Source organism: Oncorhynchus kisutch, linkage group LG15 (genome assembly GCF_002021735.2).
Source record: "Oncorhynchus kisutch isolate 150728-3 linkage group LG15, Okis_V2, whole genome shotgun sequence".
In the NCBI taxonomy this organism is placed as follows: Eukaryota; Metazoa; Chordata; class Actinopteri; order Salmoniformes; family Salmonidae; genus Oncorhynchus; species Oncorhynchus kisutch.
This window is the reverse complement of record NC_034188.2, coordinates 27,006,966-27,024,124: the sequence shown is the minus strand read 5'-3', so window position 1 is coordinate 27,024,124 and position 17,159 is coordinate 27,006,966. Positions and strand designations below refer to the sequence as shown.

Here is a 17,159-nt window from a genome sequence, read left to right as displayed (position 1 = left end):
TCACACAGCAGCAGACCACAGCAGGCGGTTATTAAGGCACTCTTGCCTCCAAAGCGTGTGTGAGAGTATTCCCTAACAAGTCTATATGTAAGTGTTTGTACGCAACACACAGTGGGAGTTTTGATATACAATTACCTGCATCACATGGGGGCTCAATAGTCCCTAAACAGAGAGGAGATAAGTACAAGTACACCCACAGATTAATTTGGCTTTTGAGGGCAGCATGTTGGAAAGTTTGCGAAGACTGCCCTCTAGTGGTAAAATCAAGATTGTACACCGCAGTATAATCCAGAAAATACAGGACATACTACTATATCTGATGTCATCTAAACATTTATTCTCTTCATACAGTCTAAAGAAATCATTAGGAAATCAAATGACGACATATGCACAGAGTGATACAGAAATACATTTGTGGCCCCATGGCCGTTCCCACAATCAGAGGAGGGACAAGTATGTAGTAGTCATGTGTCTCACACAGAATGTATTTTCTCCATTTCAGATCAGAACAGAAAAGTAAAAGGTTATTAACTTCAGTTAGACTGTAGACAGAGACTGAGGAAATGAAAGGAGACTGATACCCACAGGCACCCATACAGTACTGTTCATCCCAATGGCATACCTCCGGTTCTTTAATCATCTCAAAAAATATATATCCGTGACAAATTTCTATCCATCTGAATGACTTGACTTCATCGAGTGATTCGATTCTACAGTCGAACATCTCAGACCTCAATCAAATTCCTGATTCGATGATCAACCATGATCAACCATGATTGGCTTTTGTAAATACACTAAACAAAAATAGAAATGCAGCACGCAACATTTTCTATGATTTTACAGAGTTACAGTTCATATTAGGAAATCAGTCAATTGAAATAAATTATTTAGGCCCTAATCTATTTATTTTACATGACCGAGAATACAGATACCTAAAAAAGTAGCGGAGTGGATCAGAAAACCAGTGTGACCATTATTTGCCTCGTGCAGCGTGACACATCTCCTTTGCATAGAGTTGATCAGGCTGTTGATTGTGGCCTGTGAAATGTTGTCCCACTCCTCTTCAATGGCTGTGCAAAGTCGCTGGATATTGGCGAGAACTGGAACACACTGTGGTGCACGTCAATCCAGAGCATCCCAAACATGGTCAACGGGTGACATGTCTGGTGAGTATGCAGGTCATGTAAGAACTGGGACATTTCCAACTTCCAGGAATTGTGTACAGATCGTTGCGTCATGGGGCTGTGCATTATTATGCTGAAACATGAGGTGATGGCAGCGGATGAATGGCACGACAATGGGCCTCAGGATCTCATCACGGTATCTCTGTGCATTCAAATTGCCATAGATAAAATGCACTTGTGTTCGTTGTCCATAGCTTATGCCTGCCCATACTATAACACCACCGCCACCTGCCCATACCATAATCCCACCGCCATACCATAACCCTCCAACATTGACATCAGCAAACCGCACGCCAAATTCTCTAAAACAATGTTGGAGGTGGCTTATGGTTGAGAAATTAAACATCAAATTCTCTGGAAACAGCTCTGGTGGTCATTCCTGCAGTCCGCATGCCAATTGCACGCTCCCTCAAAACTTGAGACATCTGTGGCATTGCGTTGTGTGACAACACTGCACATTTTAGTGTGGCCTTTTATTGTCCCTTGCACAAGGTGCACCTGTGTAATGACCATGCTGTTTAATCATCTTCTTGATATGCCACACCTGCCAGGTGGATGGATTATCTTGCCAAAAGGGAAATGCTCACTAACAGGGATGTAAAACACATTTCTGCACCAAACTAGAGAGATATTATTTTTTTATGTGAATGGAACATTTCCAGGATCTTTCATTTCAACTCATGAAACATTGGACCAACACATTACATTTTGCATTTATATTTTTGTTCAGTGTATAACGACAAAGAACTGAAATATCCAAGTCTTTGGTATGGACCTCTTTTTACCCTATTTGGCTTGATAAAGGATCCAGTAAAATGGCCTAGCTTTATTACCATGAATGCACTTGATATAAGACAGGTTGTCAGATCCATTAGGCCAACCTTTGACACTTGTCAAAACCCAGAAACCCAGAATTACAATTTTGCATAATTTAGTTAGATACTCAATTCTTTTCTCGGGGAAGATGTGTTTGAAAAGAGACTAGAGCAAGCAGCGGAAGCAGGGCAGTAGCTCCACCCACCTTTGCAAGTTACAGGCAAGTCTATGGGCCAAAGGTCCCCCTCCCCTTCCGAAATTCGAAAGATGCGAAATCGTGATTTGTCCAAAATTATCAGTGATGAAAAATCACTGATCAAGTTCCTTGATAGTCGTCGCATCCCACAGTCTGTTGACAGACACTACAATACCAGCTATATTACGTGCGTCTGTCCATGAGAGATAACACACAGAACAGTGGGGATTTTGATAGAGGTGATTAGAGATCATTTTGATAGAGGTGACAGTTAGTGGTGATTCGACAATCTCAGTGAGTATTATGTAGGCTATAAGGAACTGTCCATCGAAGCACAATGTCGAACTGGGCCACACAACTTCCCACATTTAGGCTGATGCTCTACTGTAGCCTTCCATTTCAAATTACTTTGGGCAGCGAGCGGTTATGAATGTTTGTGTCACAAGCAGGTAGTGTTTGACGATGTCATTAACTCTGTCCACTATAATCTCTCTGCAGGTAAGCATTCTTTGATTGGCAGCCACAGTGGCCCATCATCTTGTTCTCTCACTGATTGACAGTCACTGAAGCCCATCTTGTTCTCTCTCTGTTTGGCAGGCACAGTGGCCTATCATCTGCTCCTCTCTCAGGAGAAGATTGGGGAGGGGCGGGGCTTACATGTCTGTCTGGAACAGGAACTTCCTCTAGTAACGCCACAGGAGCCAGACCTCGTCTGCCATTCACCTGAAACACATAGTCACTCAGTAAGCTATCTACAGTACAGCTGCACTCATCTGTTTAGATAGCAGTCTGCTAGATAGTAGTCTGTAAGATAGTCATCTGTTAGACAGCAGTCTGTTTGGATAGCAGTCTGTTTGGATAGAGCAGTCTTGTTAGATAGCAGTCTGGTTAGATAGCAGTCTGGTTAGATAGCAGTCTGGTTAGATAGCAGTCTGGTTAGATAGCAGTCTGGTTAGATAGCAGTCTGTTAGATAGCAGTCTGGTTAGATAGCAGTCTGGTTAGATAGCAGTCTGTTAGATAGCAGTCTGTTAGATAGCAGTCTGTTAGATAGCAGTCTGGTTAGATAGCAGTCTGGTTAGATAGCAGTCTGGTTAGATAGCAGTCTGTTAGATAGCAGTCTGTTAGATAGCAGTCTGTTAGATAACAGTCTGTTAGATAACAGTCTGTTAGATTTCTCAGACACAGATCTGTTCAATTACAGTGCATTCAGAAAGCATTCAGACCCCTCGACTTTTTCCACATTTTGTTATGTTACAGCCTTATTCTAAAATGTATTCAATAGTTTTTCTCCTCATCAATCTACACACAATACCCCATAATGATAAAGCAAAACTATTTTTTATTTATTTTTAAATTGCATTTATTTCACATTTAAATAAGTGTTCAGAACCTTTATTCAGTACTTTGTTAATGCACTTTTGGCAACGAATAGAGCCTCAAGTCTTCTTGGGTATGACGCTGCAAGCTTGGCACACCTCTATTTGGGAGGTTTCTCCCATTCTTCTCTGCAGATCCTCTCGAGCTCTGTCAGGTTGGATAGGGAACATCGCTGCACAGCTATTTTCAGGTCTCTCCAGAGATTTTTGATCGGGTTCAAGTCCGGGCTCTGGCTGGGCCACTCAAGGACATTCAGAGACTTATCCCGAAGCCACTCCTGCGCTGTCTTGGCTGTGTGCTTAGGGTCGTTCTCCTGTTGGAAGGTGAACCTTCACCCCCAGTCTGAGGTCCTGACGGCTCTGGAGCAGATTGTCATCAAGGATCTCTCTGTACTTTGCTCCGTTCATCTTTCCCTCGATCCTGACTAGTCACTGAAAAAACATCCCCACAGCACGAGGTTTCCTCCAGACGTGGCGCTTGGCATTCAGGCCAAAGAGTTCAATCTTGGTTTAATCAGACCAGAGAATCTTATTTCTCATGGTCTGAGTCTTCAGGTGCCTTTTGGTTTGGTCGAGCGGCCAGCTCTAAGAAGAGTCTTGGTGGTTCCAAACTTCTTACATTTAAGAATGATGGAGGCCACTATGTTCTTGGCGACCTTCAATGCTGCAGACATGTTTTGGTACCCTTACCCAAATCTGTGCCTCGACACAATCCAGTCTCGGAGCTCTACGGACAATTCCTTCAACCTCGTGGCTTGTTTTTTTCCCTGACATGCACTGTCAACTGTGGGACCTTATATAGACAGGTGTGTGCATTTCCAAATCATGTCCAATCAATTGAATTTACCCTAGGTGGACTCCAATCAAGTTGTAGAAACATCTCAAGGATGATCAATGGAAAAAGGATATACCTGAGCTCAATTACAATTCTCATAGCTAATGTCTGAATACTTACACAAATAAGGTATCTGTTTTTTGGTCTTTTTATACATTTGCTAAAATTTCTAAAAACCTGTTTTTCATTATGTCATCATGGAGTATTGTGTGTAGATTGATGAGTAAAACATTTAATTTAATCAATTTTAGAATAAGGCCGTAACGTAACAAAATGTGGAAAAAGTCAAGGGGTCTGAATACTTTCCAGAATGCCCTTTGCATACACATGATGATCCGATATAAAGAGATTCAAACTACAAGTTAATTCTGCAAGTTGATTGGTAAATGACTGTTGACTGGATGTTGTTGATTGGCCCACCTCGGCCTGACAGAAGCCGTCGTTGCGTGGGTTGCCTAGCAGCATGACGGTGTCTCCCTCTCTCAGGGTCAGCTCTCTGCTGGGGTGGAGGTTAGGACTGTCCTTCAGAGGGTTGTAGTTGTAGATGGCCACAAGCTGAAAGGCACGCCACACACACACGCAGAGTACACACACAGACACACACACATTAATACACAAGCCCAGAAGAGATGACTGTAAATGTAGATATTTATGAATGCATCACATTTCATTATTTCATACAGATTTCAATGAAACACAGCAACTGAAAAGGAACACATCAAGACCGTTGGACTTGCTGAGTCGGGTGAGTAAGGTTTCAACTGGAGAGTGTGGCTGAAAATATGCAGTAAAAGATTAAAAGATGAAAACTTTGGGTCAGGGTAAGTTTCCCAAAATGGTCAGGGCAAAAGTGATCATGTGGTGGGTGTGTCAATTTAGAAGTGGGCATGTCTGTAGAACTCACTGGTTGGGTGGAGCCATTGTGTCGGTGTGTGGGCGGAGTCCTGCAGTCTCGGTAGGCAGGGTCTGTGCAGGGAGCAGCAGAAGCTGTGTTGACACGGGTGTGATCTGTCCTAAACTGGGTGCGTTTTCCCCTGTAGATGAGGTGGACCTTCTCTGCATAGAGACCGTTGGATCCCAGGGTCTGAACACTGATGTGGACTGGGCCGGACAGATCCAGATTCTCCAGAATACACTGAAAGAGAGGACAGATACACACTGTCATCTTCAACCATTCAACTGATGAGACGTAGAAACACCACACACAGTGATGAATATTATTGCATCATTAGAACAGGAAGAGGAGAAAGAGGAGGAGGAAAGGTGGAGCATGTTGTCAAAGGACTGCTTCATACCGTACCTTCGTGCATGCAGAGCTCATGACAGACTTGTGGAACTCCCCTTCCACATAGATCTGTGGAGGGAGAAAGAGAGAGAGAGAGAGAGAGAGAGAGAGAGAGAGAGAGATGAGCAAGGCATACACAGAGCACCGAATGAACAACACCAAAGCCATCCATTTACATTCTAATGTATCCAAGGCGAGAGGAGCAGCCTACCATGTATCCATACACAAAGGTTCTGTTGCTGCAGCCCAGCTCATCCAGTGGCGGTCTCTCCCAACCAATCATGAGGCTGCTCTGTCCCACCGTCCTGATGACCTCAACAGAGCTCACCTCAGCTGGAGGTTCTAAGAGGGGCGGGACCAAAGACAATCAGACACGTATGCTTTCCGTCGAGTGTACAGTCAACAGTGTGTATTGTGTAGGCTACTGCACCTGGTATAGCTCTGGGTTTGGGTGGTTTAGCTTGTTCAGGCTGGAGGTTGGAGAGGGGCTTCTTGATGCAATGATCCTCATCAGGCAGTCGTGACAACTCAGCAAGGGGAAGAGTAGTAGTGATGGGGGCCATTTTGGTGGTGGCTGTAGTTCCAGCGGTAATAGGTGGAGGGGCAGATTTGGTGGGGGCAGTGCTCCACAAGGCAGTGGTAGTCTGTGCTTTAACAGTCCGGGCCACAGTGGTAGGAGGGGTATTAACAGGGGTTGTAACATTGGAGGTAGCAGCAGCAGAGACAGTTTTAGAGAGGGGTTCTTTACCACTGCTAAGGGCAGTAGTGGTGGTGTAGATAGGAGTGCTGGTAGTTGGATGTGCTCTGTTTGGGGTCTGCTTTGAAGAGGTAGCACCATCACTGGTAGTTTTAGTGGGGGCAGTGGCAGATAGGAGACTAGTACTAGTAATAATAGGGGTAGTTGCTACAAGGGTATGCTTGGGTCGGTTGGGGGCAGCAGGGTTGTGGTTGGGGTATCCTGGGGAGTACCCCTGTCCTGGAGGGGGACTGGAGTAAACCTGGGGGATGGTCTTGGAAGGGAAAACCTAGGGAGAGAATGGGTGACATGGTTGTGTAGACTATATTGGGACTTTGTGCATAAACAATATACATTTGCAGTCCTTCAAGCCTGGTTAGCATAGCATTGTGTGTTTTGATACTTAATTCTACCACAACTGAAGTTTCCGTTGAAAACAAGTTACTCAATATTTAATATGTGTCTGTTTTTTATATGAATGTGCAGTTTAAAGTGTTTATTGTATTTTGATGTGTATTGTGGTGCTATACAGGCTCATCTGGAAAAGAGACCTTGGTCTCAGTCTGACTCCCTGTCTAAATAAAGGTTAAATAAATCTAAAATAACTTGTGTGAAGGTAGGTAGCATAGACATGGTTGAAGCTGTACTATAGGCCTACCTGGTAGCTGTTGGAGAGAGTGTTCTGCAACTGCTGGTGAAGGTTGATTATCTTCCCTGGACTGGTCAGCTTCCTAGTCAGACTGGCACATCTCTCTGGCGAGGGGGAAGTCAGGATGAGTGGTCTCCCATTCTCCTCTAAGAAACGGGCAGGGACCAGGCCAGACTCCCCTTTCACCTCGGCATGGTACATCCCATGTCTGTCTGTGAGTCCAGTGACTTGGACTGATTCACCCGCAGAAAGGGGCAGCTGTAACAAAAATGTGTGGATAATATAAGCCTACTGTATAAGACATGCAACAAGATATCATTTGTTGTCATGTATTTATATGAATTAAAACAATGCCCTGTGATGGAATACTGTGTGCCACAGAAACTGAGAGTTGTAATATTTCTAAATCTAACTACCATTGGCAGTAGAGTGTGAGGCATGTTCGGAGAGGGGCAGTAGTCTGCTGTGGCCACACACACTCTGAAGTGTTCCCTCCTACTGCCTTCAGACACAGCTTTACTCAGCTCCTAGGGAGAGAGCACAACCCCTCAGAGATGGCCAGGGAAACCCCTTACACAGGTGTGTTATGTTATAAACCCCTTCAGCTGGTGTGAGGTATGTTTCTGTATTACACAGTGGTGAGAAAAGCACCCAATTGTCATACTTGAAAAAGTAAAGTTACATTAATAGAAAATGACTCAAGTAAAAGTGAAAGTCACCAAGTAAAATACTACTTGAGTAAAAGTCTAAAAGTATTTGGTTTTAAATATACTTATGTATCAAAAGTAAATGTAAAAGTATACATCATTTCAAATGCCTTATATTAAGCCAACCAGACGGCACCATTTTCTTTTATCTTTTTTATTTACAGATAGCCAGAGGCACACTGCAACATTCAGACCTCTTTTCCATTATTGAGTGAGTCCACCAGATCAGAGGCAGTAGGGATGACCAGGGATGTTCTCTTGATAAGTGCGTGAATTGGACCAGTTCCCTGAATTGCTAAGCATTCAAAATGGTAGACCTTAATAACGGAACACTAGTCACTTTAATAAGGTTTACATATGTTTGCTTTACTCATCTCGTATACTGTATTCTATTCTACTGTATTTTAGTCCACGCCACTCCGATATTGCTCATCCTAATATTTATATATTCCTTAAATCCATTATTTTTCTTTTAGGTTGTGTGTTTTGTTGTGAATTGTTAGATATTACTACACTGTTGGAGCTAGAAACACTACACCTGCAACAACATCTGCTAAACATGTGTATGTGATAAATAACATTTGATTTGAAATGTAAGGAGTACTTCTGGGTGTCAGGGAAAATGTATGGAGAAAAAGTACATCATTTTCTTTAGTAATGTAGTGAAATAAAAGTTAAAGTTGTCAAAAATATGAATAGTAAAGTACAGATTCCCCAAAAAACTACTTAAGTACTACTTTAAAGTATTTTTACTTTAGTACTTTACACTACTGGTTTCACACTGTACTAAGATGAGTTAGTGGTTCAGTGCAGTGGCATGGTGTCACGGTCGTCATATGGAGGAGACCAAGGCGCAGCGTGATAAGCGCACATACTTCTTTAATGAAAGAACGAACACTGAACAAAGCGAACCGTGAAGCTAATATAGCTAGTGCAGACAGGCAACTAAACATAGAATAACAACCCACAAAATACCCAAGGAATATGGTTACCTAAATATGGTCCCCAATCAGAGACAATGATAAACAGTTGCCTCTGATTGAGAACCAATCTAGGCAACCATAGACATATAAACACCTCGACTTACAAAAACCCTAGACATACAAAAACTAAACAAACCACCCTCGTCACACCCTGACCTAACCAAAGGTCAGGGCGTGACATATGGTGTGTTACTGTGGTGCGTTTCAAAACTCTCCTCGGGATCGGAAATGTCACAATTTTGTTGTTGCCCTGCACTAACTCACCTGAATCGAGTAGTTAAGGGCTTGATTAGTTGACAAGTTTAATCCGGTGTACTAGCTGTGGAATAGCTTGAATATATGGAACGGCTGGGGGTCCCGAGGAGAGGTTTGAAAACCTCTGTGTTACCACATCTCTTACCTGTGCTGCGGAGGCTGCAGCAGAGGTCTGTGAGCACTCTGGTCGTTCCGAGGCTGCAGGTGGGAGAAGGTGGGTGTTCTCCTGCAGAGCTGCAGTGGATGGGGGTGTGAAGGTGCTGGCGTAGTCCTGCAGTGCTGTGTCATTAAGCAGGTCCTCAGCCTCCTGGGTCAGATTGTAGTCCAGGCAGCCATACCGACGCAGGGCTCGCATCAACTGCACCAGTAGACTGTTCCTCTGCTGGCACTTCACCACCAGGCATGACAGCTTGGCCTGCCATCGGACAGATCATCAGTCAATCAAAACCAAAACCTGGCAGCTTGACTTGTCATTGGACAGATCATTAGTCAATCAAAACCAAAACCTGGCAGCCTGGCCTGCCATTGGATACAACAGCTGTCAGTCAAAACAAGTCCAACACCAAATCTTATTTTAGCTTCAAACAACCATGTATCAAACCAGACTAACAGACTACCCCCATTCTCCACCCCCCTCACCTTTAGAGGAGCTATGTCCAGATCCGTCTGACTCTTTCTCAGGAGAACATTGTACTGGAGAAAGTCAGGAGAGACATAGCCATTAGACTAAATACACGGACTGGAAATAACAACAAATCATTACAGTAAACCAAAAACACTGACCACAAATACAGCTCTGTTGATATTGTAAAAGCTCTCTTCCAATACAATTCATTCTGCATGTCTTTGAACAAACATCACTAAGCAGAGAGCTGTGGTTTTATCAGACTAGGATGAAGTTGCTCCTTGACACTGATCTCAAGTCAGTTTTGAATTTTCTTCCTAACAGGTAAGGCTCGGGATTCGGGGATGGTAGAGTATTAAACTGATTCTAAATCTGCGCAAAAGGATGCCTTCTACCTAAATTGGTAAACTTAAGGGTAACCTTTACCAATCTTAGCTGACAAAAGGCAGTTTACCTTATTTCTGATGTCATCATAGCGCACCCTCAGTAAGGTGAGTGTGTTGCTCCAGTCCTCTCTGCTGCCCTGCTCTCCCTTCAGAGATGTGTACTCTGAACTCAGCTCCTTCAGAGCAACACTCTGCGTGAACGATCACAAATTCAGGTATACAGTACACACATAGAAAGATTTAGTCAACACACACACCTTGGCTTTGAGTTCAGCCTGAAGCAACACACACCTAGGCTTTGAGTTCAGCCTGAAGCAACACACACCTTGGCTTTGAGTTCAGCCTGAAGCAACACACACCTTGGCTTTGAGTTCAGCCTGAAGCAACACACACCTTGGCTTTGAGTTCAGCCTGAAGCAAGCTGAACTTCTCTTGGATCTTGATCCTCAGTGAGTGAGCATCGGTCTTCTCTCTCTCCAGACACAATAGTCTGCTCTTCACCTCTCCCAACTAACAACAGACACAGCCAGTGGGTTATCATGACATGACTATGGTGGTTAGTGAGAGGGATACTTTCTCTATCCATACCTCTGCTCTCAGTGTGTGGTTTTCCCTCTTTGTCTTCTCCACCTCCTTGGTTTCCTCTCTCATCCCCTTCACCTCATTGGCTGCCTTTCCCGCCCTCTTCTCAGCCTCCTCTCGTCTGACCTCAGACACACCCAGCTCACGGTACCACCTTTGAGCCTGCACACACAGATTCTGTTCAGTCATGGTTCTGACCTCTCCTCTGATTGGCCAAGACAGGAAGAAAGGAGCGCTCACCTCTGATTGGGTCTTCTTCAGTACTTCTCGTGAGCTTCTGAGTTCTAACCCCAGCGACTCGATCTCCCTCATCAGTTCACTCTGCTCCATATCTGTTCCCTCTTTCTCTCCCAAGTGGTCCTGGATACGGGGATATGCTATAACTCACACAGCCCTGCGACACGCTACTACTGACAGAAACTCAGTGCCAACATACATAACAACTCACACAAGTACAAAGATTCCCTCCTACCTGTGCAGACTGTGCCAGACGGATGGTCTTGTAGGAGTAGACCGTGGCCAGACATCTATGAGTGACATCACCATCATCATGCATTTTTGGCATCTGAACCCCTCTCTCTGTAGCCACAACCTCTGTGCGTGTTGCCTTGCCAACGTGGTTCTCTGAGGGCTGCTGGTTGTGGCTCCGCCCCTGTAACAGCAGCTGATACCGTAGAGTAGCGACGTCCATCTGCAACTGGTCTCTCTCCTCTGTGAGCTGTTCTCTCTGTTCTCTCAGAACATCCATTGACTGAACTAGCTGGTCTCTCTCCTCCTGGAGTCCAGACATTGACTGAACTAGCTGGTCTCTCTCCTCCTGGAGTCCAGACATTGACTGAACTAGCTGGTCTCTCTCCTCTGTGAGCTGTTCTCTCTGTTCTCTCAGAACATCCATTGACCTAACTAGCTGCTCTTTCTCTTCTTTTAGATCAGAGACAAACTGGTCCACCTGGTACCGCTCTCGTGTTTGAAGGCTGAGAGATGACAGCTTGTCTCTTTCCTGCTCTAGATGGCTGAGTGTCTGTGTTAGCTGGTGTCGCTGTCCCTTTAAACCACACATTGACTGCATCAACTGGCCTCTCTCATCTTTTTGGCCGAAGAGAGACTGCGAGTGCTTGTCTCTCTCCTCCTGGAGTCCAGACATTGACTGAACTAGCTGGTCTCTCTCCTCCTGGAGTCCAGACATTGACTGAACTAGCTGGTCTCTCTCCTCCTGGAGTCCAGACATTGACTGAACTAGCTGGTCTCTCTCCTCCTGGAGTCCAGACATTGACTGAACTAGCTGGTCTCTCTCCTCCTGGAGTCCAGACATTGACTGAACTAGCTGGTCTCTCTCCTCCTGGAGTCCAGACATTGACTGAACTAGCTGGTCTCTCTCCTCCTGGAGTCCAGACATTGACTGAACTAGCTGGTCTCTCTCCTCCTGGAGTCCAGACATTGACTGAACTAGCTGATCTCTCTCCTCCTGGAGTCCAGACATTGACTGAACTGGCTGGTCTCTCTCCTCCTGGAGTCCAAACATTGACTGAACTAGCTGGTCTCTCTCCTCTTTTAAACCACACATTGACCGCGTCACCTTGTCTCTCTCATCTTTCAGACCACAGAGGGACCTTGTCAGCTGGTCTCTCTCCTCTTTTAAACCACACATTGACCGCGTCACCTTGTCTCGCTCATCTTTCAGACCACAGAGGGACCTTGTCAGCTGTTCTTTCTCTTCTTTTAAACTGCAGAGTGACTTATGGATCTGGTCGCGTTCTTCTTTCAGAACCCACATGGAGCGTGTTAGCTGGTGTTTCTCCTCTGTCTGACTGCTAAGTGAGAGGGCTACCTGTTCTCTTTCCTCTTTGAGATCACTGAGATAGCCAATCAGCTCGTCCCTCTTCTCTCTAAGCCTGCACGTTGACTCCGTGGTCAAACGGTCCTCCTGCTGACTACACACTGACTCAACCGTGTGGTCAACCTGTGGTACACCACTATTCACTGACCCTGGCGTCTGATCACCTTGTAAACTGGTCACAACCCCTACTGTGGGTTGACCCTGTTGAGCGTGCACTGAGCCGACCGCATGCTCACCCTGTTGACCGCACTCTGACTCTGACTCAATGGTCAAACCACTGTCACCCTGCTGTAGGCCTAGCTGACTGCTCTCGACCCGTCTTTCCTGCAGCTCTATGATAGTGTTGAGGTCATCCTCAGTCTTCCTGGTCAGCTCAGTGATGAGACCTCCCTGCTCCAGGTTCTCCTGCTCCAGCCTGGTGCTCTCCCTCTCTAGCAGGGACACTTGCAGCCTGAGCTGGACTAGCTCCCTCTCACTCTCCCCCTCCTGGCTCTCTATGTGGGCTAGGAGCTCCTGGATACGCCTGCCCAGGGCCCGGTTCTCCTGGTTCAAGGCTAGGGCTAGGTCATCTTGGGCTAAGGCATACAGGGACAGGTCATCCTGGGCTAAGGCTAGGATAGTATCATTCTGATATGGAGTTGCAGTGAGATCTCTGCAACTCTGGGGTATGAGGTTTAGAGTTGACACCTTGTTTTCCTGGACATTTGTCATGCTCTCGCCTACAAGTGAGGACCCCTGCTCCACCTCGCAGGCCCCTGTTTCTCCCTGCGCCCTGAGTTTACATTTCAGTCGGGCGTTCTCATCGGTCACCCTGTGCAGCTGGTCCTGTGTGTGTCGTAGAGTGCTCTCCAGCTGGTCCCTGTGGTCCCGGAGTGAGTCCATGTCGCCCCCCATGCTCCTGTAAGCCTCTTTCAGGGCCTCAGTCTCCTCGCTTGTCCCCTCCTCCAGGTTGAGAGAGGGGAAGCCCCCAGGACCAGGACACCAGTCCCTCAGGGTCAACTCCCCCAGACCCTCAACGCTCTTAGTACCCAGGGATATGAGGCCGGGGTTCTGGCTACGGTGGCCTGAGAGGTTCAGGAGGTCCGGCTGGGGCAGAGGCAGAGTGGAGTTTTCCTGCGACCTCTCTGTTGCTCCATGGTGTTGAGCAGAGGGGTGTGTGTCTAGTGAAGCCTGGCCTGGGATCATCTTCACCTGCATAGATGATGAACACTACACATTAGAGGTTCATCAAAAAGCAGATCCCAGTCTCAAACACACAAGCCGGCCACACTCGTTAGTTCCTCTGTAGTTACTCAGATCAACATTCCACTTTGGACCCATGATAATCCCAAATTATAATCCATTTTACAATCCTAAAATAAGGTTAGCTTATAATCGTAATCATTCACATTCTTGAGGCTTAACTCTCCAACTCTTACACTGATTTACAGAGTCCCCTCTACATGAACTTTCATCTCATCACTCACCGGGTCAGTGTTGTTCACAGAGCAGGGAACTGGTTGACCCAGGCCAGGGGTGTTTGGCAGGGAGGTAGCCAGGCTGGGGGTAGAGACAGGGCTCGGGTCAGTAGAACCCAGGCTGTGGTTGGTCTGTCTCAGAGTGTGGCTGAGCCTCTGACACAGTCTCTGGTTCTCCTCTTGCAGCTCCTCCACCTCCTCCATCAGGGAGCTCTCTGTCAGCTTCAGTCTGTGGACCACCGTCTTCATCTCCTCCAACGTACAGGACAAGAAGTGGTTGTTCTCCTGCGCTTCCTCCAACTGTTCCATCAGCCCCCTCTGCTCCGCCAGCCCCTGCTCCTCCCTCTCCAGCAGAACCCTGAGGTCCTCCTGGAGGCTGAGGATGAAGCTTCTCAGTCTAGCCTCACCCCCCAGACTCTCACCATCTTCCCCTTCCTCCCCCTCTCTTTCTCCCTCTATTTCTCTATCATTCGCTCCCTGCTTCTGCTGGAGCTGTTGTCCGTAGTGTCTCCGCTGTGTCTTCTCCTCACCGTCCTCCTCCTCTCCTTCTCCTTCCTCCCTTGGGTGGGGCAGTCTCTCTGTCTCTGTTCTCTGTTGGCCTGAGGTTGGTACCATGATGGACTTGACATTGTCTGCAGTAACAGAGTTGGTGCTAGCTGTGTTGACAGGGGCTATGTAGGTGGCAGCAGATACATTCATCTCCAGCACCGGTCGCTCCATCTGGTGGAGTCTGGTCTGCAGGCCCTGCTCTCTGTCTCTGGCCAGGCCTAGCTTGTGGTGCAGCTGGCTCTTAAAGTGCTCAAAGTACTGAGACTGGCGGCCCATCTCCTCTTCTTTAGCCCTGAGCTGGGCCTGGCAGCGCCGCAGCCTCTCCCTCCACACACGATCCCCACGCTCCTTCTCCTGGGACTGGGACAGAGACAGGGAGATTACAATAACTTTACACCTGAGCTACAATAGAGTTATGATACTCGCATACTCCCTGCATTCTCCTTCTTCTTACAATTACAATAAAGTACAATAAATTACCCTACACTAATACCTGAGTTACAACAGGTTTACACTACACTAATACCCAAGTTACAACAGGTTTACACTACACTAATACCCAAGTTACAACAGGTTTACACTACACTAATACCTGAGTTACAACAGGTTTACACTACACTACCTGAGTTACAACAGGTTTACACTATACTAGTACCTGAGTTAAAACAGGCTTACACTACATGTACAGTACAGCTTCCAGTACTTGTATGTTTGCTATGCCTCATTGAAGCTCATGTAAAGCTCAATTCTGTCTCTCACCATGGAGCGTACCTCCTCCCTCAGCGTGTGGAGCCGCTCATCCAGCCTCTGGCGCTGCAGCATGCTGGGGCAGTGGAGGACTGAGTTGGAAGTAAGGTCCTCCACCTTCTGTAGCAGGCTCTGTTCTGACACCTCCAACTCTCTAATCCTGCACAGGAAGACAACATGACTCATTAGATCACATTACATTTTCATAGCATTACATGATTAGCATAGCATTACATGATTAGCATAGCATTACATGAATAGCATAGCATTACATGGTTAGCATAGCATTACATGATAAGCATAGCATTACATGATAAGCATAGCATTACATGATAAGCATAGCATTACATGATTAGCATAGCATTACACGATTAGCATAGCATTACATGATAAGCATAGCATTACATGAATAGCATAGAATTGCATGAATAGCATAGCATTACATGATTAGCATAGCATTACATGATTAGCATAGCATTACACGATTAGCATAGCATTACATTAGCATTCAACAGAGATGAGACATCCTACTGTCAAATTGTTTTTGCCTGTCATAAGTCCAAGAGAAAATAGAAGTGTGCACACATACCTTACTGACTGCAATGTTTGAAATAAACCCCACACAGTGATATCATGCTAAGAGGTAACCAACAGTCTGTTACTATGGCAAAATGCTGCTTGGTAAGCTGCATGTGAGTACAGGATGTGCAATGTGATATGGTTGTGGCCATATGTTGTAGCTGTGTGATACATGATCCCTGTCTCTATGTCACCTGCTCCTCACCTGCTGTGCAGAGCGCTCTCAGACTCAGTGAAGGAGCTGACGTTGTCTCTCAGGCTGTGCTCTAGAAGCTTCACTCTGTGGGTCAGAACCTGGAGGTCCGGGGTGCCAGTGGGACCTGTTACCATGGTTACAGAGTGAGCTCCGGTTCCGGTCCCCGCTGTTGTAATCATGTTCCCCTCCATGGTTGTTGTTCATGGGTGACCTCATCTCTAGAACCTGCAAACCAACGGTTTCCATTCAGAAACCTTACTGATCCTCTCCCTGCATTCATCCACTGTCCGGTAGCAAACCAACAAACACACTCCTTCTCCAACCTCAGTCACACCCCCCTCTCTTTCTCAAAAACTTCCTCCCCTCTCCTCTTTCTCTATATCCCTCTCTGACCTCCCTCTTTCTCTCTCTTTGTCCTCTCTTCCATCTCTTTGTTGACCCTTTGCTGTGGTGTAACACACACGCACACACACACACACACACACACACACACACACACACACACACACACACACACACGCACACACACACACAAATTGCATTAATCATGAGAGCAGCAGCTCGGCTGCAGCAAGTAGCTGACTAGCTTCAGACATGCGTCTAAAGTTACCTCACCACCTCCTCCCCCCTCATCCCATCACCTTTCTCTCCCAGTTAGCCAAGTTACTGCTTAACTCTGATTAAGCTAATGAATGAATGCAATGTGAAGCCAATGGATAACTCAGAACTGCAGAACAGAGCTGAAGGAGGAAGTATTTGTATTGGGTTTGTTTTGTCAAGGTACCTAAAGTTAGTCATAATTGTAAAATAGTGCTGTGGTAATATAAAGTAACTTACATACTGAAGAGTCTTTGTTGTCTTCCACCGTCTAGACTCCTCCCGTCCCCTCAGTCCTCTGGTGTCTCTACTGCGAAACCTACTAAGAGCTTTCACTTCTTACCCTTTCAACGTGGCCGTGACAGACGTTTCCATGGAGACCTTCATGCGCTGAGCTTTCCGGGAATGTCCAGTGCCCAGGACTTGGCTAGTCTGTGTTAGAAAGGCCACCTGCTTTCTTTCCCCCTTCCCATCTTTCCCCCTTCTTCTTCTTCTCCTTCTCTTTCTCCCTCCTCTCCGAATGCACTCTTTCGTTGTGTGGTTCTAAATTCATCTGAGGCACTGACTCAATCAATGTTGTC

At 46.2% G+C, this 17,159-nt stretch overlaps 1 protein-coding gene across 8 annotated transcripts; it reads right to left on the bottom strand.

The window, feature by feature from the left end:
* Window positions 1-315: 315 nt before the first annotated feature.
* LOC109905092 (centromere-associated protein E) lies at window positions 316-17,033 on the bottom strand. 8 transcript variants are annotated; one of them, XM_031789962.1, is made up of 20 exons: window positions 16,819-16,929; window positions 15,991-16,206; window positions 15,219-15,366; window positions 13,920-14,819; window positions 11,743-13,644; window positions 11,089-11,472; window positions 10,857-10,976; window positions 10,623-10,778; window positions 10,428-10,544; window positions 10,103-10,225; window positions 9,663-9,716; window positions 9,169-9,438; window positions 7,495-7,605; window positions 7,088-7,336; window positions 6,124-6,718; window positions 5,905-6,035; window positions 5,709-5,762; window positions 5,313-5,543; window positions 4,829-4,963; window positions 316-2,919 (listed from the first exon to the last, which is right to left on the bottom strand). In XM_031789962.1, the coding sequence occupies exons 2-20, from the start codon at window positions 16,170-16,172 to the stop codon at window positions 2,743-2,745; spliced, it is 6,039 nt and encodes a 2,012-aa protein (XP_031645822.1). In that variant the 5' UTR covers window positions 16,173-16,206; window positions 16,819-16,929; the 3' UTR covers window positions 316-2,742. The 8 variants fall into 8 exon arrangements, with proteins under 8 accessions (XP_031645822.1, XP_031645821.1, XP_031645823.1 ...); XM_031789961.1 differs by having other exon boundaries at window positions 11,089-11,515; window positions 11,765-13,644; XM_031789963.1 differs by having other exon boundaries at window positions 12,037-13,644.
* Between the last annotated feature and the right edge of the window lie 126 nt (window positions 17,034-17,159).